The sequence below is a fragment of the Lycium ferocissimum genome, chromosome 1, assembly GCF_029784015.1.
Source record: "Lycium ferocissimum isolate CSIRO_LF1 chromosome 1, AGI_CSIRO_Lferr_CH_V1, whole genome shotgun sequence".
In the NCBI taxonomy this organism is placed as follows: Eukaryota; Viridiplantae; Streptophyta; class Magnoliopsida; order Solanales; family Solanaceae; genus Lycium; species Lycium ferocissimum.
In genome coordinates this window covers 47,450,365-47,473,537 of record NC_081342.1, presented here as the reverse complement: position 1 = coordinate 47,473,537, position 23,173 = coordinate 47,450,365, and the positions used below count along the sequence as shown (strand labels likewise).

At 38.0% G+C, this 23,173-nt stretch overlaps 2 protein-coding genes across 6 annotated transcripts in view; one reads left to right on the top strand and one right to left on the bottom strand.

The window, feature by feature from the left end:
- Nucleotides 1-9,575, top strand: part of LOC132054861 (probable RNA-dependent RNA polymerase 3) — a 30,681-nt gene extending 21,106 nt beyond the window's left edge. For 3 of the 5 annotated variants that reach the window (XM_059446830.1, XM_059446825.1, XM_059446838.1), the window contains exons 12-19: nt 3,856-4,004; nt 4,256-4,481; nt 5,114-5,339; nt 7,610-7,752; nt 8,209-8,371; nt 8,554-8,698; nt 9,024-9,187; nt 9,276-9,575. In XM_059446830.1, the coding sequence (XP_059302813.1) occupies nt 3,856-4,004; nt 4,256-4,481; nt 5,114-5,339; nt 7,610-7,752; nt 8,209-8,371; nt 8,554-8,698; nt 9,024-9,187; nt 9,276-9,509 (1,450 nt within the window). In that variant the 3' untranslated portion in view covers nt 9,510-9,575. Of the gene's footprint in view, nt 1-3,855; nt 4,005-4,255; nt 4,482-5,113; nt 5,340-7,609; nt 7,753-7,832; nt 7,992-8,208; nt 8,404-8,553; nt 8,699-9,023; nt 9,188-9,275 lie in introns of those variants that run through there. The other 2 variants (XM_059446844.1, XM_059446849.1) reach the window with 2 other exon arrangements.
- A 9,629-nt stretch (nt 9,576-19,204) lies between these two features.
- LOC132064781 (uncharacterized) lies at nt 19,205-19,753 on the bottom strand. Its single transcript, XM_059457890.1, has 2 exons — nt 19,551-19,753; nt 19,205-19,445 (listed from the first exon to the last, which is right to left on the bottom strand). Exons 1-2 carry the CDS (start codon nt 19,751-19,753, stop codon nt 19,205-19,207), a joined length of 444 nt encoding a protein of 147 aa, XP_059313873.1.
- Between the last annotated feature and the right edge of the window lie 3,420 nt (nt 19,754-23,173).

Sequence of the window (23,173 nt, the reverse complement as noted above, 5' to 3'; positions counted from 1 at the left end):
CTTTAGTCCATAAAGTGTCCTCCGCAATCGACACACCAGATTAGACTCCCCATGAGCAATAAAACCAGGTGGTTACTCCATATAAACTTCCTCTTCAAGATCACGATGGAGAAAAGCATTCTTAATGTCCAACAGATAAAGAGGCCAATGGCGGATAACAGCCATGGATAGAAAAAGACGGACATAAGCTATTTTAGCCACGGGAGAGAAAGTATCACTGTAATCAAGCCCAAATATCTGCGCCCTTCGCAACAAGGCGAGCCTTAAGCCGATCAACTTGGCCGTTCGGACCAACTTTGACTGCATAAACCCAACGACAACCAACAATAGATTTACCTGAAGGAAGAGGAACAAGCTCCCAAGTGCCACTCTTGTGTAAAGCAGACATCTCGTCGATCATAGCCTGTCGCCATCCGGGATGAGAAAGGGCTTCACTTGTAGACTTAGGAATGGGGACAGAGGACAATGATGATACAAAGGCATAATGGGATGATGATAGACGGTTATAACTTAAAAGGGTATAATGTGGATTAGTATTACGAGTGGACCGTTTACCTTTATGAAGTGCAATCGGCTGATCAGGAGGAAATAAGTCCGCAGGAGGTGCAGGGTCCGAGGGATGACATGAATCATCTGGACCTGATGTTGGACGCAGTCGGCGAAGATAAGTCAGAAGTGGTGGCACTGTGACAGGAGATGTAGAAGTAATTGTAGATTCCTCAAAGGTCAGTGTAGGTAAGACCTCAGAGATATGAGGATGATCAGAAGGATATCTAAAGTAAGGTTGAGACTCAAAAAATATGACATCGGCAGACATAAGATATCGACGAATATCAAGTGAGAAGCAACGATACCCCTTTTGAACCAGAGAATAACCAAGAAAGACACATTTAAGAGAGCGAGGAGCTAATTTATCTATCCCCGGAGCTAGGTTATGCACAAAATATGTGCTCCCAAAAACACGAGGAGGAAAAGAGTATAGAGATGACTGAGGATATACTATGGAATATGGAATCTGATTATGAATACAAGATGAGGGCATTCGATTAATCAAATTGCAAGACGTGAGGACTGCATCGCCCCAAAAGCGCAACGAAACATGAGATTCAGTGAGAAGAGTGCGAGTAGTCTCAATGAGATGTCTATTCTTCCTTTCTGCTTCCCCATTCTGCTGAGGGGTGTAGGGACAAGATGTTTGATGAATAATTCCTTGGTGAGTCATAAAGCGTCGAAATCGAGAGGATTTGTATTCAAAGGCATTATCACTACCAAAAGTACGAATAGAAACACCAAATTGATTTTGTATTTCAGCAAAAAAACTCTTGAATATAGAGAATAACTCAGAACGATCTTTCATTAAGAATAGCCAAGTACATTTGAAAAAATCGTCAGTGAGTAACAAAATAACGAAATCCTAAAGGTGAACCGACTCTACTAGGACCACAAAAATAGACTCTGCACGACTCTCAACACTACGTGGAAATGTAGTGTGAGTGTGTTTCCCAAGTTGACATGACTCAATCTAATTTGGACAGACTAGACAAACTAGGCACCATCTTTTGTAGCTTGAACAGACTCGGATGTCCCAATCATTTATGGATCAAGTACGGAGAATCCGTAACGAGCATGCTGTGGAGGAATTAGGAGAGGTAAGTGTTAGACAAGATAGGCCTTGTGATTCATATCTGCACCAATCACCTATCCCTCTTGCGGCTCTACATAACAAAAGAATCATCAAAATATTATGGCACAATTTAGGGCACGTGTCAAACGACCGGATGCAAGATAAAAGGACAACCAGGGACATAAAGAACAGAGTTTAGAGTGACAGAAGATAGGGAATTAGCTTGTCCAACCCCTTTTGGTTTTGTTTGGATCCCATTGGCTAGAGTAACCGGAGGAAGAGACTGTGAATAAATAATATTTGACAAAAGTGACTTGTTACCAGAAATATGATTAGAAGCGCCTGAGTCAACGGTCCCCGATAGAGGGATACTAGACTGTGAAACACAAGCGAAGGAATTACCAGCAACAGAAGTGTTAGGCTGAGAATCTGTGACTACTTGTGGAGATATCTGCTTACTTGCTCGATACTGAAGGTACTCATTATATTCAACTTCAAATAAAAGCCTCAGATTTCCTGTAGTGTCAGTCTGAGCAACATGAGCATTGTTGGTTGGTTGACCATGCAAAGCACGACAGATGTCACGAGTGTGTCCAAACTTATGACAATAACTACACTGAACATCATTGGGTAGTGGACCATGCAGAGCACGACATACGTCACGAGTGTGTCCAAACTTATGACAATAACTACACTTTGTTCGAGATTTTTCAAAGCGACCTCCTTCTCGTCGATTATCCATAAACTGAGATGTTCGATTCTCTGCAGTTTGAGATGCGAGAATAGAGGAGTCAACGGTTGGTGATGAAACCACTGTGTGATTAGGAGGCGCAGCAAGACGAAGCAAACGAGAGAATAGTTCATCAATTGTAGGAACCGTAGGACTAGCCAAAATTTGATCATGCACCGAATCAAGGTCAGTAGGAAGTCCAGTAAGTGTAAGAACTAGAAACAACATCTGTCTTTGCTCATGTTGTTTTTCAACGTTCGTGGTGACTGACATCAACTGCTCAAATTCCTCCATGACTGCCTGTACCTGTCCCAAGTTGGTAGACATATCTGATTCTTGTTTCTTTAAGTTGGTCATCCAAGCTGCCACATCATAAAATCGAGATATGTCATTAGTGTATAAAGCGCGAGCCTTTTCCCAAACTGAATAACATGTCTGGATGCAACGAAACAAGGGCATCAACTTGGGATCAATAGATCGCCACAAGAGACTACATAATTGAGCGTCAATCTTCTCCCACTGTGCTTTGGCCTTTTCATCAACCTCACTAGCCTTTGCCCTTTCATCAACCACAATAGCCTTTTGAGTTAAGTGATCTTGAACACCTTGACTTTTGCACCACAAGTCAACCGAATAAGCCCAAGCTAAATAGTTTGAACTTCCCATTAACGGTTCGGAAGTAATCATAGGGCTTGAAGTTACGATTCCCGTGTTTTTGGAGCCAAACATATCATATCCGAGAGACATGGCTCAAAACTTCAAAAAGGACGAAACTTAGCTGATTGTGCTAATAAAACAAATCTAGAAGATGCCAGAAAAATAGTCATTGGAAAATACGAAAGTGATCAGAATCAGGAAAAAAATATTGGGGTTTGTGCGGAATTGCTGGGAGACTTGACTGAAAAAAAAAAAAAAGTTCTCAAAAGAAGTGGCCGGAGGCTGCTCGAAATCGCCTGAAAAACAAAAAGTGACCGGATCTTAAAGAAAATTATATGGTTGGGGTTAGAATTGTTGTGCAACTTTATTGGGATTTTTTTTTTTTTTAAATGAAAAGGTGGCTGGAAAACACAAATCTGCCGGAAGAAAAAAAAACTGACGGCGCCAGATTAGGGTTCCGGCGGTTGGAAATTTTAGGGGTTTGGTTGCTTGTGTTCTCTACCTTGTGGTGGTTTCAGGTTTTGCATAAAACCCACCAGAGAGAAAGTGACGCAAAATTATCGCCGGAATTGCTGCCCCATCTTTTAAAAAACCAACACTAGTATAGTCTCGTGGATCGGTACGGAGACGTCTGTACTTAACTCCTACAGGCTACAAGACATCTTAATAAATTGCTTTCACGGGAACAAAGTTGGAAAATGACAAACTCTTGTGCTTATTTTTTAATGCATCAGGGAGAGATGTGTGCCAAACTTAGAGGACTTTTGGTATTTTACTCAATACTAAACGCTGACATTTCTACTTGCATTGCACTCCCTAATTCTTAGGTTTTTTCTCTTTTTAGTCATAGACCAAAGAAGGCATACCTGTCCAAGCATTTAATCTCTTTGCTTAGCTATGGAGGAGTCCAGAAAGATTTTTTTATGGAGATTTTGGGAAGTGCTCTGGAAGAGACGAAACAAGTGTACTTGAGGAAGCGGGCAGCTCTAAAAGGTAATAGCAGAATCAGATACTCCTATTGCATTTATCTTCTTGTTTTGATAAGTCGTATAACATAACCATGGAATCACCCGTGCTGCAAACTTATATTCTTCAGTGTTCATTTGTCATATGATGGTTACTCTCTCAGTCATAGAAAGGCGGGGAGGAATAAGTGTCCAACTATTTCTGTTACTATCTCTTATTTAATATGTGAAACCTGTCAGAACTTTTTTGCTGAGTCATTTCTTCAACTCTTCAAACAGTTGCTATCAACTACAGAGAAATGGATGATGATTGTTTATCAGCAAGGATGATATCGTCTGGGATACCTCCCAATGAACCTCATCTCCATGCTCGCTTGTCTAGGCTTGCAAAGATTGAAAGAACTAAGCTTCGAGGAGGAAAGCTTCCTATAAATGACAGTTTTTATCTTATGGGAACAGCTGACCCCACTGGTGTACTGGAAAGCAATGAAGTCTGTGTTATTCTGTAAGTAGACTGAACATCATTATCTGTACAAGCTTTTGGAGCTTTTATATGTTTTTGATATTTTGTGTTTGAGAGATAAGGAAATATACCTGCCAATGGCAATGTAAGGATGTTTTTCCTTGACAATAAATAGAGCTTTAAGGAAACTATGATTATTATGGTAAATAAATACCTACTTCACGGATGTTTTTTTGTTTTGTTACTTCCATCCACAACTTTTTTCTGTCTGCCTCCATCTTTTAGACACTATCTTAAGCTCCAAGGAAATAATGATTATTATGAGTAAATAAATACCTACTTCACGGATGTTTTTTTGTTTTGTTACGTCCATCCACAACTTTTTTCTCTCTGCCTCCATCTTTTAGATACTATCTTAAAGCCATAACGTTTAGCAACTTGAATTCTTTGTTTTTGTGAAGTTTAACTATGATAAGTGGTAACTGAGGAGAGAATGACATTTACCACTATGTTGAACTTACATTGAGCTAAGGTTTTCTTCCAAAGAGATATTTAAGCTTTGAAACATGATAATTGGTTTAGATTCTGATCTAATATGTTTATTTTAGTATTCTCATTTTATGAGGAATATCTCAGCTACTAATCCCTTTTTCAATTGTGCACCGCAAATGCAGAGATAATGGTCAAGTATCTGGGCGTGTTTTGGTCTATAGAAATCCTGGTCTTCACTTTGGAGATGTACATGTGATGAAAGCTCGATATGTGGAAGAGCTTGTAGATATTGTTGGTGATGCCAAATATGGTATATTTTTCTCCACTAAAGGTCCAAGGTCAGCTGCTACTGAGATTGCCAATGGTGACTTTGATGGTGATATGTATTGGGTTTCCATAAACCGTAAGGTTGGTTTTCAGTTCGCTTTTCTCAAGAGTTACTTTTGTAAAGAAGGGAGTATGTATTGTTAGATCCCACATTATTTAAAAATCGGTCTCCTAATATGGTCTTGGACAATCATGAGCTAGCTTTTGGGTTAGGTTAGGTCCAATGTTCATTCCTTATCATGGTATCAAAGTGAGGCCCATCTTAGTTCCTGGTTCACCCGATGTTGGGCGCCCATATTGTATTGTCACGCTCCAGATGTCCCGTCATGGGAGGTTTGGGACGGGGTTGTGTGTGTGGGTGGGTGGGTGGGGGGTGGGGGGTGGGGGATTGAGTCTGCATTGTGTGGGAGGTGCAATTCAGTCTCCTTTTATGATCTTAGGCAATCGTCAGGTCAATTTTCTTACATGGCCTCAGAACCAAGGTTCATCTCACTTTTTTGATTTACCCGGTGCTGGGTCCCCATGTTATATGTCCATGCTCTAGATGTGGCAGAGGGTGAGATTTTATGGGTTGGGGATTTAAGGGAAAATTACGCTCTATGTCTACTGGGAGAAAATATTTACGCCACGTAGCCATATTTTCAGTTTATACAATATTTATACAACACTAGTTTCTATGAACGTGCCTCGCACGTTAATATCATGCCAATTATTAGCAAGTGCTTTGGATCAAAAGACCCTCTGTAAAATATCAGAATTATAAATAGATACTAGTAGTAATCTAAAGTGAATTTGCATATTAACCAATAACTCAATTATAAGAAGTTTTGGTCCTTAAAATCATTATGCATCAGAGCATTTCAATCTTACTGACATTTTGCAAGTTGAATATTGTCATAGAAGTCGAGAAATTACCAACAGCCAAATAAATTATTATTTGAGAATGTCTAAGAATGAAGAGAAGGAAAAAATATGTTAGTTAATCATGAATGCAATAAATAATAAACCTTTCTGTATCGCATAAAATTGTTTTGAGAGTTACGTACATTGACCAAGAGTTCCTTTTGCAGATTAATTTTACTGTATTGCCAATATTGTTGATCTATATCTCAAGTTCAAGATGGAGTTATCAAAATCTTGATGCAAATAATATAATCATTTTTTACTCAAATTCAAATATAACAAAACTCAAGCTCTATCCAAATCGAAGTAACATAAGTCGTATTAAGTCTTGCTATTAGAACCTATTAGCTTTCTTTAGAATTCTAAAATATTCGAAAAATTGAATTACTGATGTTTGAAAGGGTAACGACAATGTCTCTCTCTATTCTAATATGATAGCAATATTTTAATTGAATTCAAAATCTTAAATATTGGGTTCTTAAATATTATTACAATTTTAATTACCTTCAACCGTTAAGCATATAAATTTTGAATCTTATATACTTTCTGTGTAGAATTGATATGGTTTTAGTATTCTCAGTACATAATTGGTTGGACACAGTTATGGACTTATGGTCCGTAGCTTATGGAGTATAACTAATGCAGGCAAAAAGTTACTGTTTGGTCATTTGAAATTAGAATGTTATCAACATTTATATTATTTATTGAAGATGGTAATTATATTAATGTTTTCTTAAACACAAAGCTCTACTTCTAAGCTATATATGGTGCTCAATTTAATTGATTATAGCGTTAGGCAGTACTAAGAAGATCAATGCTAAAAAATATGCTGCATAATTGATTAGGTTTCAAGGTTCAAAGAGTCCGTATGTCAGCTAATGGGCATAACTTGGCCTAAATAGGATTGGATTATTTAGAATTTGTGTTTACATCGATAACTGGCTACGTTATGACCTCTTTTCAATGACAATTTTGTCCTTTTCTAGTAGAAGTTAAAGTTAATAGTTAAGGGCATAAACGTCGTTCAATATTTAAAGGATATTTTGGTCAACCAACATTTATATTCATGCTTTTATAATAATGTAGATGTAGATTATACAATTTGTTACCCGGTTTAGCTCATATTTGTGTATAAACACCTTTTATATGCTATTATACACTTCTATACAAGGTTGATACATTATGTATAATGCTTTTTGTAAAATGTTGTATAAACTGAAAATATGGCTACGTGGCGCAATATTTTATGTTGGGCTGTAAATTGGTTGTTTAGTAGAATTTCTGACTACTTGTCTTGGAGGAAAACGGTTGTACAAAGTTTGGTTTTTACATTTCAGCTAGTAGATTCTTATACAAGAAGTAAACCATGAACTCGCATGTATTCAACTATTTCTGACTACTTGTCTTAGAGGAATACGGTTGTACAAAGTTTGGTTTTTACATTTCAGCTAGTAGATTCTTATACAACAAGTAAACCATGGACTCGCATGCATTCAACTCTTAAGGCAGTCAGCAAAAAGCCAACCGAATTTTCAGCCGATGAATTGGAATATGAGCTTTTTCGGCAATTTCTGGAAGCAAAGGCTAAAGGGTATGCTTACAAGTCTACATAATTTATTCTGGCGTTTAATTCAAAAAGTTTAGCAATCTAAACACCATAGTTGTTGCCAGAGAGCTTTTGACATGTCATCCGCTTCAGAGGGATGCTTTAACAGGCAAGGGAATGGTTTTTGACATCCAGCAAGCTGACATGTTTTCTAGTTATATTCCTTGGGATTGGAGAGACAATCTAGGTGGTCGATAACGGGAACTGAAAGAAGTACAAGACGAGTAATACTACCTCCTAGATGGTCTGCTGAATATGCAACTCTGATTGTGAATTCCTCATCCTTTAACACAAAATTCATGATTGAAGTTGAATATTTTAACAATCTAATTTTAGTTATACTTCTAACCATAACTAACACGTTCATTTATTACTTGTTCAGAATTGTTTATAGCCTTTCTTCGTCCTTGTTCCTGATGTAGTCTCTTTCTGCTGTTTTAGTGCCAATATGTCTGTGGCTGCTGATAGCTGGCTGGCATTTATGGACCGTCTTCTGATGTTGCGAGGAGATGATGTGGACGAGATGCATAGCTTGAAAGGCAAGATGCTTCACCTGATTGACATCTACTATGATGCATTAGACGCACCTAAAAGTGGGAAGAAGGTTAGCTTAACTTAAATGCTGCCCTCAATTTGGTAACTATCTATTTATCTATGTCTCTAACTCTTCTATTATGATAACTCAAAATGTTTATTTTTGAACCAAAAAGTTTTACTGGCCGTCAATCTTCCTTTCAGCTTGAATGCAGAGTTTCTAACACATTGCATGTTATTCTGGCAACACAGGTTAGCATCCCTCGTGATCTGAAGGCAAACAAGTTCCCGCACTATATGGAAAAAGGGAACCCCTTCAGCTATCATTCAACTTCTATTCTGGGTCAGATTTATGATCATGTCGACTCATATCCAGACGAAGATTTGTGTGTAACAGGTTAAAGCTCCTCTGCATGCATAATATTTGGACTTGTGTTTCCAACTGTTTTTTATAGCTTAAGTAGCTCCATTGTTGCATAATGTTTGGGCTTATGTTTTCCAGGAACTTTATAGTTTATTCGTCTTTGTGCTTCATGAAACACAAGCTAACTTATAAATTGATGGATGAGGTTATATGATTTTTGTGCTTTCTTGTTTAGGCAGACATCTTTTGTTTATTATTATATGTTTGATAAGAAATAACAAGTGAAGCACACTTTGATGATTCAATTGAAAATTATAGCAGTTCAGTGATCATTGTGTTAATTGTTTGTTGTGTGTAGAGATCTCTAAACTGCCTTGCTTTGAGGTTGAAATCCCTCAAACATGCATGGCACTGTGGAGAGGAAGATATGAAGAGTACAAAAAGGATATGACAAGGGCCATGAACTCTGGTTGTGAACTGAGAATCTCCTCTTGCAATGAAGTTATAAAGAAGTACAAGAAGGTTAGTTTTTCCTTCACGTCAACTTTCAGTCAGAGAGAGATTGTCCTTTGACAAATGAAGTGAGCTTTATTGATTTCTTGGAATGCAGTTGCTCTATGGTGCTGTGGAGTTTGAACAAAGTGAAAGAAAGACTGAAGACATTTTTAATGAGGCCCTTGCAATATATCATGTAACATATGATAATGCGAGGATCACATACAGCATCGAAAAATGTGGTTTTGCTTGGAAAGTAGCTGGTTCTGCTCTCTGCAGGATACACGCCATGTATCGGAAAGAAAAGGCCTTACCGATTTTGCCATCTATCCTGCAGGAAATATTGTAGACGTGTTGTAACTTTGTAGGATACCAACATTGAAGTGAATGAATGCCTACTTAGCATTGTATGTGATGACGTCGAAATTCACTCCTCTAAGTGAGAAAGGGTACACGGTCATAACAATACAGTTAACCCAATTATGAGTCGGGGTCTATTGGCACAGGGAACTATATCTAGGGAAATTAAGCTAGTTAGAAATTTTTACTAATTAAGCCAAGTTAAACACTTTAATAATTGATTTTTTTATTTAATTAGTAACATGGATAAAAATTAATTCGAGGGGTCGGTAAAGCGATCAATGACCTTCACAAGCAAGGAGAATCAAGGGATATGAAAAATAGGAAACCAATTAACATCAAGAAGAACCCACTGAATGTAATTATGACCACTAGTTAATCACGGGTTAAGTAATTAGGTTTGAGCTAGTTTTTTCGAATCGAACTAGTAGGCACTAATCAAAATATTGCGCGGATTACCCTTTATATGGACTGGTCTTTCATTTTTCTCCTTATTTCTCGTTTAATGAAAATTTGTGGATTAAAGTACTCTTATTCATTGGTCTATGAAATGAGGTATGGGTACGGACCCAAATAATATATATATATATATATATATATATATATATATATATATATATATATATATATATATATATATATATATATATATATAGATAGATAGATAGATAGATAGATAGATATAACATCGCAACACAAGATTTCATAGCAAATTATGTCAATTCGAGCAAAAGTTATGTCTTAAGGCATTGTTCTGTTGTACTACAGAGCTATGCCTTTAATACATAGTTTCTGTGTAATTTATTTTTACGGCATAGTTTTGTTGTATAACTTACTTTCTACAAAACTATGTCGGACAAGGCATAATTTCAGGGTAACTTAATTTTTATAAACTAGATTGATTTTTACAAACTATGCCGGACAAGGCATACTTTACATAGAAACTATGTCTTAAGATATAACTTTTGTCCGAATAGACATAATTTTGTATGAAATCTTGCGTCACGAATTACTATTTTTTTACTCTGTTGGCGTTCGAACCTAGAATCTCGAGGGTATTTTCGGTCACTTTTTTATTACGCAAAGTGACAAAGGATAAAAATTAAAGACCAGCGATTTGAGGGGTAAAAATTAAATACCACCCCAAAATAGGGGCAATCGTTTGAATTTGCATTGCAATTTGGGCTATAATAGGTTTATTTCTATTCTAGGTTAAACTTATTAGATGAGGTTTAAATCCTCAAGTCGAGAATAAGTGGTCCCCTGCAGATTTGAAATTTTATTTGACACATTCGTATTAGATAGAGCTGGATGAAAATATTACCATAAATTGAACATATGAAATTAGCTTAGAAATAGGAGAAGAAAGTCGAGAAACTATATGAGAGTGAACAAGGAAAAAGGGAAATCCATATCAAATAAGGATTGGTTGTCATACAACTTATGAAACCAACTCTTGGATGGATTTGGAGAATTGAAGGTGACTAACAATTCACTCCTATAAATACAACACGTCAAAAAGCTTCGTAATTTGACCACAACCAAAGAGAGCCAGAGTAAGAGCAGAGTCAACACCTTGAAGCTTGACCACAACAAAAGAGAGACATTTAGAGTGAGAGCAGAGTCAACACCAGAGTCTCAATGGAGCCAACTAGAGCAGCAACAATGAATCTATTCCTATCAAGATTTATCATTTAGTTCTTGAGTTATAACAGTTAGTTTCTTGTGTGGCTCCATCTATTTACTTTTCTTAGTAGTTGTAATACATGTTTATCAAGTTGTAATGAACTTCTTTGACTGGGTAGATTCATTGAAGAGTGAATAGAGAGAGCCAACAATTTGGAACTGTTGAGGAAGAGAGAGTTGGAGTAGGGATTGTTTGGAATAGTTCCTTAAGTTTACAAGTCGTTGTAACCTTAAACAATTTACTCGAGTTTTAGTGGAAAGTTTGAAAAATTCCTACAGAGGTAGGTTGTGATTTTTTCTCCTTTGAGCAAAGAGTTCTCCACGCTATAATTCTTTTGTTGATTTTACTTAGGGGTGTACAAAGGAAACCGACAAACCGCGCCAAACCGATAATCCGAACCAAACCGAGGAAAAAACTCGACTAGTGATTTGGTTTGACTTGGTTTGGTTTTAAAAAGAAAAACCCGACTACTATTGGTTTGGTTTGGTTTGGTTTTAACTAAAAAAAAAAAAAAGTCAAACCGAAACCAACCCGACATTACATTTAAATAAATATTTCTTCTTACTTTTCCATAGTTTTTTGTTTTTTAACATATTATTTCACTTGGAATTAGAATTTTAAATGGTCCAATAAATTTTATAGCCCATAGATATTAGTAACCCAAATAAAACTCAACAAAAATCAGATCAATACTAATGCTAACAAAAGAAATTCAATTCTAACAATAGGAATGACAATAATGTTGGATATCTATTCTTTAGTTTTTTATTGGTTTAGAAAGTGAAAATACATAACTTAATTTTATTTTTTTCTTTAATATTTAGTCATGTAATTAATACTTATTAGCCGTACTTATTTTAGCATGACTTAGTACTTTTAGATTATGATCATTTTCTATATGCCTTATAGATAAGACGTACTTATTATAGCATGACTTAGTACTTTTAGATTATAATCATTTTATTTTATGCAATTTCATTAATTTTTTTGTTGTTGTATATTTTGGTACAATGTCATCTCTCATCTCACATTTTTTGTCATTTCTTTAAAAAATACCTTAATTAGATAGTCATATCTTACTAGGACTAAAAAAATATTTAAAGTGCAAGTTATATGTTTAGTATGAAGACTACACCGGAAAAAACCCGAAAAAATCGAGGTTGAAAAATCCGACTTTTGTTGGTTTGGTTTGATTTATAGATTTAAAAATCCGATGCAATTAATTTGGTTTGGTCTTTAAAAAATCCGAACCAACTCGGTCCATGTACACCTCAATGAGTGGTCGGGTTGAAGAACTACAAAGGAAGGAGTGCCGAATAAGTAAATTTTTTACTTATTCGACACTTTACCTTCTTTTGTAGTTGCTCAAAGAACCTGATTCATTGAGTACATAGGTCGCAATACGATTAATAACTATCCACCAATCGCGACCGCACAACACGTTACGTGATGACGATAGCGCTGATAACCTCACGATCACGATTCTTTGCCTCAACTTTAGATCCCAAAAAGGTCACTGTTGACCGTAGAAGGTCATAGTTGACCGCCGAATGTCACAGTGACCCCTAAAGAAATTTATTTCATTTTCTTATTTCAATTTCATTGCTTAGTTGCCCAATTTTGCACGCCAACACCTTCTCAGCCTATCCAAAACAACTCAAAATCATTTGACTTTGTGGTATTCGTAAAAAAAATAATGAAATAAACTTATCTAAACATTGAAATTGCGTAATTGAAACCACAATTAAGGAAATATGAGTTGCCTCTCATAAAGAGTAACGACGTGGATCAGTTATATTACTTTCACTCCACTTGGAAGATATGAATTGTTGACCCAATTTTGAGTCAAGATTTCAATGATGTTCATGGGGCCGAAGTAGGAAAGCAAAGAGGCCAATTCTAGAGTGTCATATTTTGCTTTTTTTGGCCTTTAAATGAGGGATGCCATTTTGTCTTCTAGGCATGGCGAACTTCAAAACGAAGACACCTAGTTCCTTATATTCAAAATCCTCCATAGGCTCGGTTAGTTCAACTTCCATATAACCAACCAAGCACAATGCTAAAAAATAGTTGGAATGTGGTTTGAGGCTTAAATTTGCTCTATTTTTGACATCCTCATTGACAAATGAACTAGAGTCCCAAAAAAATATTTGATAAACCATTTTTTTTTTTTAAGAACTTTAGTATTAATTCTCAACCCCGGCATCATTCATTTGTCACGCCCCGAACCATGACCTGGGCGTAACATGACACTCGGTGCCTGACAAAGATGTGACCGAGCGAACCACATGGCTTGCTGAATCAACATGGGATATGTACGGATTCAGAATATAATATAAAACATGAAAAGTCTATATAAAACATGTGACATCATCAAAATACTGAAAACACTGCTTAAAACATAAGTGCGGAAATAATCTGAAAACATAATAAATACTGAGCCATCACTGGCCATACGACACTGAACATCTGACATGACATGCTAGACCAGTCTATGAAACCTCTGACCATGAGTCTGATCACTAAACTATTTACCGAGACAAGGCCCCCGGCATACCTCTACTGCATAACACGACATGAACATAAAATAAAGATAACATCCCTAATGAAGTGGGGCTCACCAATAGCTGATACGAGAAATCCTAGTGAGCAGATCCATCTTCCTGAAAATCAACGCCTGCATAGTGAAATGCCGGCCCCAAGCAAAAAGGGTCGTAAGTACATTTGAATTGTACTTGTATGTAAAGCAACTGAATGAATAAATCTGGCACATGAAATAATAGGAAACTGAAACTGAAAACTGTAAGTTGAGCATGAACATGAGCACACTTGACATGAATTTAATGTAACATGAGTAAAACATTTTAAAGTGGGAAAGCCTTAGTATAACCGACATGTAACCACCACGTGAGCACGTGGTAGTTAGATGTCGGTTATACTAAGGCTCTCCCAGGCGGCTACATGTCGGTTATACTAAGGCTCTCCTACTATGTGGCGCCTGATCTCTGCCTGATCAGCTAAGCTATCTCATACCTTACTGGGGTACAAGACATGAACATGACACGAATGGATCTATAAAATATCCTGAAATGGGAAACATGAAGGAATCGTCCTAACTGGGCAGAGCGATCCTTATCTTATGCTGCCATACGTAGTCTAAGGTATTAAACCTTCTCGGTAATCTGCGCAACTCTCAAAAACATGAGTATGAACATGGTTGGCTGAAAAGCCCATGACTTGTATAACATGATTTGTAAGTATAATATGACATGAATATAGATACATAATATAACTTGTATGAAACACAGAAACATGTAAGATTTCATGGAGTAGAGTAACATTGGTTCATGACTTGTAATTGAGAACCCATGGAATTCAAAGCATGGGTGTTCATTGATTACGGAAAGGTTCATGACAATCATAATGATGCATCATGAATTCAACTAACGAAACCATAACCAAATATAGTAACATGTATCTAGGGTTATCATGAACTAGAGTAAAACCCTGAAGGCAAAACGTGTTCTTCATGGATTAACCGTGGTGTGGGGAAGAATAAAGATGTTCCCACACGTGTATAGAAGTCCTACATACCTTAATCGCTCCAAAACGTGAAGTAAAGTTCTGAACTTTTGAAGAAGAAACCCAACAATCTGAACTTGAAGCCTTAGGGAGGGTTTTCTTGAAAACCCTAAGATTGTAGCATAGAATCTTGTTAAAAATCCATATATAATTATTAGAATTACTTAGGAATACATGAGAGAGACTTACCTTGATGTGGGAGGATGAGGGGACGAGAGAAAATTTGTGCTAGGGCTTGAAGAATTGAAAAATGGAATAAAATGTCGAAAAACCGCGACTTTAAAGAAAGCTGGAAGTCGTTCTGCGTTGCAGTCTGCAGCGCATAACACATTATGCGGCTGAAGATTCTAAAGCATTCCAAAATAGTGCACTGGAACTTCCATGACAGATATTTTTTCTATAAAGTGTGTTGCATATCACGATATGCGATGCATAATACGTTATGCGGACGCATATGTATACGCATCCTAAAACAAAAAGCTGGGAAATTCGGAACGGGGATTTGACTTCCAAAAATGCGGCGCATATCAAGATATGCGACGCATAACTCCTTATATGACGCATATCAGTCTTGTGAACTAACTGTGACCTTTCAGTCACTCGATCATAACTTCTTATATATTGATCTGATAGGCCTGGTCCTTATATGAATGAAAAGGTATTTTGAAAACACTATCCTATATTTCTCATCGTGGTTCCATTATATCTCTGTCCTACAAGTAGATTTTATCCCGAAGGCAAAGGCACGAGGTGTTACAATATCTCCCTCTCGGGATCATTCATCCTCGAATGATGGGTCATAGTTAAGTACATGGTTGGACATGGCTTAAGTACATGAGCGTGAAGAAACATGACTTGGAACAAGGGGACTAAAATGACATGATTACAGGGAAACATAAATGTTGGGCCATGATACATGAGTAGTGGATACATGAACGTGAAACATGAGACATGAGACATGAATACATATGGGGACATGACATGGATATGAAAGGTATTTTACCTTAGGTACTTTCTACCTGCTCCTCAAACAAATGTAGGTATCTGGATTTCATGTCCTCTTCGGTTTCCAATGTAGCCTCTTCGACTTTTTGACTCCTCCATAATACTTTTACTGAGGTAACTTTCTTAGTCCTCAACTTGCGAACCTGACGATCAAGAATAACCACAAAGATATCTTTATAGGTTAGGCCATCCTTAATCATTATAGTTCTAGCAGGAACAACTAACGACGAGTCTCCCGCACACTTCCTCAACATGGATACATGAAACACTAGGTGCACGAAAATTAAATCTTGCGGCAACTCAAGCTCATAAGCCACTTGGCCAATCCTTTATAGGATCTTGTAGGGCCTGATATATCTGGGACTAGGCTTCCCTTTCTTTCCAAATCTCATAACACCCTTCATAGGTGAAACTTTTAGGAACATCCAATGGTCAACCAGAAACTCTAAATCTCTTCGCCTCACATATGGGTAAGACTTTTGGCGACTTTGAGCCGTTTTCAAATTCTCTTGTATCAACTTGGCTTTTTTCATAGCCTGATAGACCAAGTCTGGCCCTAACAACTCTATTTCACCAACTTCAAACCAACCAATGGGTGATCCACACTTTCACCCATATAAAGCTTCAAACGGTGTCATCTTGATGCTGACATGATAACTATTATTATAAGCAAACACAATGAGAGAAAAATGATCATCCCAATTACCTTTAAAATCTAGAACATATGCTCTCAACATATCCTCAAGTGTCTGAATAGTGCGTTCTGCCTGACCATCTGTCTGAGGGTGAAAAGTTGTACTAAGATTTACCTTGGTAACCAATCCTTTCTGAAAGGATTTCCAAAAATTCATTGTGAATTGAGCACCACAATAAGAAATAATAGACACTGGGTCCCATGCAGCCTAACAATTTCCTGAATATACAAATTGGCATAATCTTATGCTGAATCGGTGGTCTTACTTGGCAAGAAGTGTGTTGATTTAGTAAGTCGGTCTACGATCACCCAAATTGAATCATGTCTTTGGGATGAGCGAGGTAAACCCGTTACGAAGTCCATGTTAATCATATCCTATTTCTAAACAAGGATATCAATATACTGAGCCAAGCCACTAGGTCTCTAATGCTCGACTTTCACTTGCTGATAGTTCAGAAACTTAGCCACATAATCTTCTATGTTCTTTTTCATGTCATTCCACCAATAAATCTCTTAAGGCCGTGATACATTTTTGTGGAAACTAGGTGAATATAGTACCTGGAGTTGTGTGCTTCTGACATGATTCACTTTTTGAGCCCATCTACATCTAGAACACATAATCTGCCCTGGTACCTCAAGGTACCATCATCTCTCTTTATTCAAAAGCCGTCGTCTTCTGCTTGTGAATCCCCTCATTTAGCTGCAATAAGTAGGGATCACTATACTTCTTCTCCTTCACTTCGGGTACTAAGGAGGATTTAGCCTTGTTCTAAACAACAACTCCACCATCTTTAGAGTCCAAAAGTCGAACTCCAAGATTAGCTAAGTGGTGGACTTCGTTCACCATAAACCTCTTGTCTGCCTCAACGTGAGGTAAAGTTCCCATAGAATGCTGACTAAGAGCATCGGCTACGATATTCGCCTTTCCTGGATGATAGATGATATCTACCATCATAATCCTTAAGCAATTCAAGTCATCTTCTATGTCTAAGATAATCTTGTTGCTTGAAAATATACTGAAGGCTCTTGTGATCTATGAAAATATCGACATGAACTCCATACAGATAGTGACGCATATCTTAAGTGCAAAAACCACAGCTGCTAACTCCAAGTCATGAGTTGGATAATTCTTTTTATGACCCTTAATATGTTTGGATGCATTGGCTAGAACCTTACCATGCATGCTGCATTAGAACACATCCTAGACCAACTCCTGAAGTGTCACAATACACCACAAACCCTTCGGTTGCCTCTAGCAGTGTAAGACTAGGGCAGAAGTAAACCTCTTCTTCAGATCTTCGAAACTTTGCTCACATGCATCCGACCATTGAAACTTGACTTTCTTCTGAGTCAACTTAGTCAACGGAGTGAGATAGAGGAAAAGCCCTCTACAAAATGCCTGTAGTAGCATGCCAGACCCAAGAAACTTATTATCTTTGTTGCTGGAGTGGGGTTGGGCCAATTCTTCAGAGAGTCTATTTTCTGAAAATAGACCTTAACGCCTTTGCCTGAAATAACATGGCCTAGAATCGCTACTAATTTCAGCCAGAATTCACACTTTAAAATTTTTGCATAAAGCTTGCAGTGTGAAGCGCTGCAATACTATTCTGAGGTGTTCTGCATGGTCAGCCTCACTACGGCAATACACTAAAATGTCATCGATAAAAACAATGATAAACAAATTGAGATAAGGCTTGAAGACCCTATTCATAAGATCCATGAAAGCTGCTGGTGCATTTGTCAATCCAAAAATTCAAAATGGTCATAACGGATTTTGAAAGCGGTCTTTGGAATATCAACTTTCTTAACCTTCCACTTATGGTACCCTGACCTGAGGTCGATCTTGGAATAACACTGGGCACCCTGAAGTTGGTCGAACAAGTCATCAATTCTGGAAAGTGGGTACTTGTTTTTAATGGCAACTTTGTTTAACTGATGGTAGTCAATGCACATGCGTAAGAATCCATCTTTCTATCGGACAAACAAGACCGTAGCGCCCCAAGGTGAGACACTTGGTCTAATAAATCCATTGTCAAGAAGATCTTTCAACTAGCTTTTAACTCTTTCAACTTTGCTGGAGCCATTCTATATGGCAGAATAGATATCGGCTTAGTGCCGGGAACTAGGTCAATTCCAAAGTCAATCTCCCTGTCGGAAAGAATTCCGGGAAGATCTTCAGGATAAACTTTTGGAAACTCATTAACAACTGGTACAGACTGAAGAGTTGAGGTCTAAGTATCTGTATTCCTGACTAGGACTAAGTAATAAATATACCTCTTAGAGATCATCTTTTTGGCTTTAAGATAGGAAATAAACCTACCCATGGGTACTACTGCATTACCCTTCCATTTTATGGCTGGTTCATTAGTAAACACTAACCTGACAATTTTGGTTCTACAGCCTACGTTGGCATAACATGACACCAACCAATCTATGCCCATAATTACATCGAAGTCTACCATTTCTAATTCTACTAGGTCGGCTATAATATTGCGGTGATAGATTTTAACTGGATGTCCCCTATACACACGTCTAGCTAATTGACTCTCCAACTAGAGTGGACATATCAAAGGGTTCATGCAACTTTTCTGGCTTTATTCCAAATTTCTTAGCAATAAAAGGGATTACATATGATAGGGTAGATCCAGGATCCATAAGAGCATAAGCTTCAATAGAGGGAACTGCAAAAGATACCTGTAACAACATATGCACGAGCCTATGTATCTTGACAACCTGCTAGTGCATACAAGTGAGTCTGACCTCCGCCTGTGTTACTAGACTTAACTGCACCACACCCTGATTGGGCCTGAAAATTATGAGCTACTGAATTTGTGGACTGAGCCATATTACCTCCGGTACCTTGCCTTGCTGATGGGAAATCTCTCTGAAAATGACCCTCCTGGTCACACCCCAAATATACATCCATGCCCATACGAAACTCTTTTTCGTGTCTTTTCCTACACATGTTGCAAATCGGATTATCATAGGTCTTTTGATCCACACTGGCCTAATATTGAGAACCTCCTACCCTAAAATACTTTCTCTTCTAATCATACTCGGACCTCGGGATTGGTGCACTAGCTTCAGAAGAAGCGGGTCCTGATGACCTATTTTTAAAAAGTTGACTTTCTCCACCTCCCTGAGATCTCCCATGGCTAAAATTACTTGTAGACTTAGCACTCTTGTTGAACTCTCTATCCTTCTCTTTCTGCGATGCCTCTTTTTCCTTCATTCCGTCCTCATTACCTTGTACGAAAGCAACCATCTTGGTAATAGTTATGTATTTATTCTGACCAGCGATATTAGCATCATCGTACAAGTCAGGTAAAAGACCCAACAAAAATCACCTAACTCTGACCCTCATATCGGGGACCATATGTAACGACCCGCTTGGTTGTTATAGTCCTTTCGACACTTTTTGACCTTTTCCTGAGTTTGTTAGCTCACTTTTGACCCGAGAGGACCATTCACACATCTCCCAAGATATTTAGATATGATTCGGGTGACTTTTGAGAAATTTGGGCTTTAAGCGAAAAAAAAGTTGACTCAAAGTTGACTTTTGGGTAAACGGACCTTTTTCGAGAATCCATCAATTTTGAGAGGTCCGGATGGTCATTTAGAACTTGTGTGCATATCTGGTTCGGTTTCCAATGCACTCAGGTGCATTTTAGGACTTGAGTTAGAAAGTTGGATTGAGGTATCTGGAGTTGACTCGGTCAACGAGACCTCCGTTGGAAATCTCAAGGCCACAGGTGTGTTCGTAGCGTATTTTTATGTGTGTCTGCATATATGGTATGTGAGCAGATGGCTTCGGGTGATAGTAGGGATTTCGGGTTGTGTGATTTTGGGAATTCTGGTGTTTGGTGCCCGCTATGGCGGCACCAGAACCGCAGCAGCGACACCTCTATAGCGGTTGCCAGGCCGCTTATGATTTTGGAAATTCTGGTGTCTGGTGCCTGCTACCCGCTTTGGCGGCCACCGCAAAAAACCGCAGCGGCAGCCTTTGCTATGAGCGGTTGCTAGGTCGCAGAAGTGACCAAATGTATTTCGTGGCTGACCGTCACAGCGGTCTGAGTGTCCGTCGAGGCGGGACCGCTGTATTGTCACGGAAGCGATATCGGGCAGGTTATTTAATTAAATGAGTATTAAAAGCCCTAAGTCCCTCATTCTTTATTATTCTGACTTTAGAGTTATTGAGAGCTTTTCAAGGTAATTCTTGGTGGTAAGTCCTTCTATTTCCTTTGCTATTTCATTGTCCTTAATGATCTTAAGATTCCATTATCATGATAGTTTCTTAAGGGTTTGATGATTAAAAGAGGGTTCTATGAGTTCTTCTTTCTAGACTTCTAAACCTTCATTTATTAATTGGGTTAGCTTATTTAAGCATGGAATTGATGACTAGAACCTATGATTGCATGATTCTTCCAAATTAGTGGCTAATTTATAGGATTAGAGGTTAGGGTTTATACCTAAATTTGGGGATTTTGCCTAGGATCCGGATTTAAGTAAATTGATGGTTCTTCTAGATTGTAAGTGATGGGAATTGATCACCTAGAGCTTAATTTCATGTTGAAACCTTTAGATTCCTAATTTCCCCTTTCTAGTTCATAAATCCCATTCCATAGGTTGGGGATTTGGGTCTTGAATAGAAGTAGGGCTTGATTGATGTTTTTCTTGATTCTAATTTCATGATTCGAATGTGTTTAGACTTTCTTTATCTCGAGGCTCAAAGGAAAGGAAAGACTAAGGTGTGACTATGGAGACTTTGTTGTTCGGCCTTTCAGGTAGGTTACGGTTTACCCTATGGTGAGACTTCGATTAGCGAAACATATATTTAGACGATATTATCGGAGAATGCATGTAAGCCTTTGGGTGTGAAGTTAGGTTGGATATTGCCTTAGGTTGGGCCCTGTTGTGTGATTTGGGGTTAGCCACCCTGTTGTGTTGTGACTTATATTGTTCTATTGTTGTTGGCTCAATGGCACGTGGAAATAGTAGATATTGGTGACTAGTGATATATATTGATGATAATATTGTAGCACCTTACTTGTTGTCTTTTGAGACGAGGATAGTGATTCTATTATGGCATATTGTGTAGCGTTTTATGAATACTGTTGGTGTGCCCATGTGTGGTACTTTCAATATTGATTTGATTATTAACATTGAACTCATACATTGCATGCATTCTCATCCTTCATGATATACTGTTGATACATTGATGATATACAAGGAAACACTGTTATGAAAGTGGGCTCAGTTGGATGAGAGTGACGTGAGGATCGATGTCCGATGTTTATCCCAAAATCGATGTATAAGTGCTGGTAGCGATTGTCGAGGTTGTTGATGGAATCGCAAGGGTACATGGACTTCGCGGGTCCCCCATGGGTTGTGCTGTCGAGATGTGATGTTCCATCATCGGAGTACATGTGTACGGTGCATATGCATTGCATTCACACTTCATACATTATTGCATTACATTGTATCATTTGGCTTCTGGTGATATTCCTGTGATTTATTGTGATACCATTATGATATACGGATTCGGATTGGATATACTGAGACTTGGCATATTTGGGCTTAGATGCTATAACATAGGTGCTGATGTGTACTTGGTTACTGGCTCGTGATTGACTTATACCATGTTGATTTACCTGTTTATCTTACTTTATTGCCTTGGTATATATTAGCTAATCTTAGTCGGCCTATGATACCTACCAATACTTGTTATTTTTACTGACCTGCACTTGTTTCATTCTTTTATGAATGCTGAGTTCTAGGTAGGATCGACCTCTACTCCTCGTGGCTGATAGTAGTTCAAGTATTGCTGTTTAGAGTCTTACAGAGTGAGCACGAGGATGTTCACCGCCTTGAAGATTCTTCTTTTATTTACTTACTTGATATTCTGAGACATATTGAGACTATTGATGTATTATTATTACTTCCAGACTTGTGGATTCTACTTAGATGCTCTTGTATGACTAGACCATATTCTGGGGTGTATTTCCTCATTTCCGCATTTCCTTATATCGTTATTGTAAGACTTACGTATTTCTATCTCTTCCACTTATTTATTCATTATTTCATGTTTTTAAGATTGTTGGGATGAGGGTTCACTTATCGAGGTGGAAAAGGTAGGTGACCGTGCGAATTAGCAGAATTGGGTCGTGACACCATATGCGGATCATACTTGGCCAAAGAAACAAATTTGAGGTAGTACTCATTCACACTCAATTTATTCTTCCCGAGCCTCTCAAATTTGAAGGCCTTTGCCTCCCTGACCTCTAGCCGTAGAAAGTGGTCAATAAAAGCATCTGCAAATTTATCCCATGTCACAGGAGATGCATCTGCCCCTAGGGACTGTTCCGACGACTCACGCCAAATATTAGCAACAGCCTTCAACTGATAAGCTGCCAACTCTGTTGCCTCTATCTCAGTAGCATGCATAACACGAAAAATCTTCTGAACCCCATTGATGGAATTTTGCGGATCCTCCACCTTATTAGACCCTATGAACACTGGAGTTTTCATATGCTGGAATTTCTAGGTCCTGAAAATGGATGACCCCCTATTAGCACCTACATTTAGAGCCGTTCCCTGATGCTGAGCTTGAGTAGCCACAATCTGGGTGAGTAACTGGATAGCTCTCCTACCATCTATATATGAAGCACTGGGCAGCGGAGTAACT

What these genes read in the sequence shown, in the direction of transcription:
- LOC132064781 (XM_059457890.1), bottom strand. Translation starts at nt 19,753, where the DNA reads ATGGTTGCTTTCGTACAAGGTAATGAGGACGGAATGAAGGAAAAAGAG. An exon ending in GCTAGTGCACCAATCCCGAG is followed by an intron (nt 19,446 to 19,550) that starts GTCCGAGTATGA and finishes CAACATGTGTAG; the next exon opens with GAAAAGACACGAAAAAGAGT.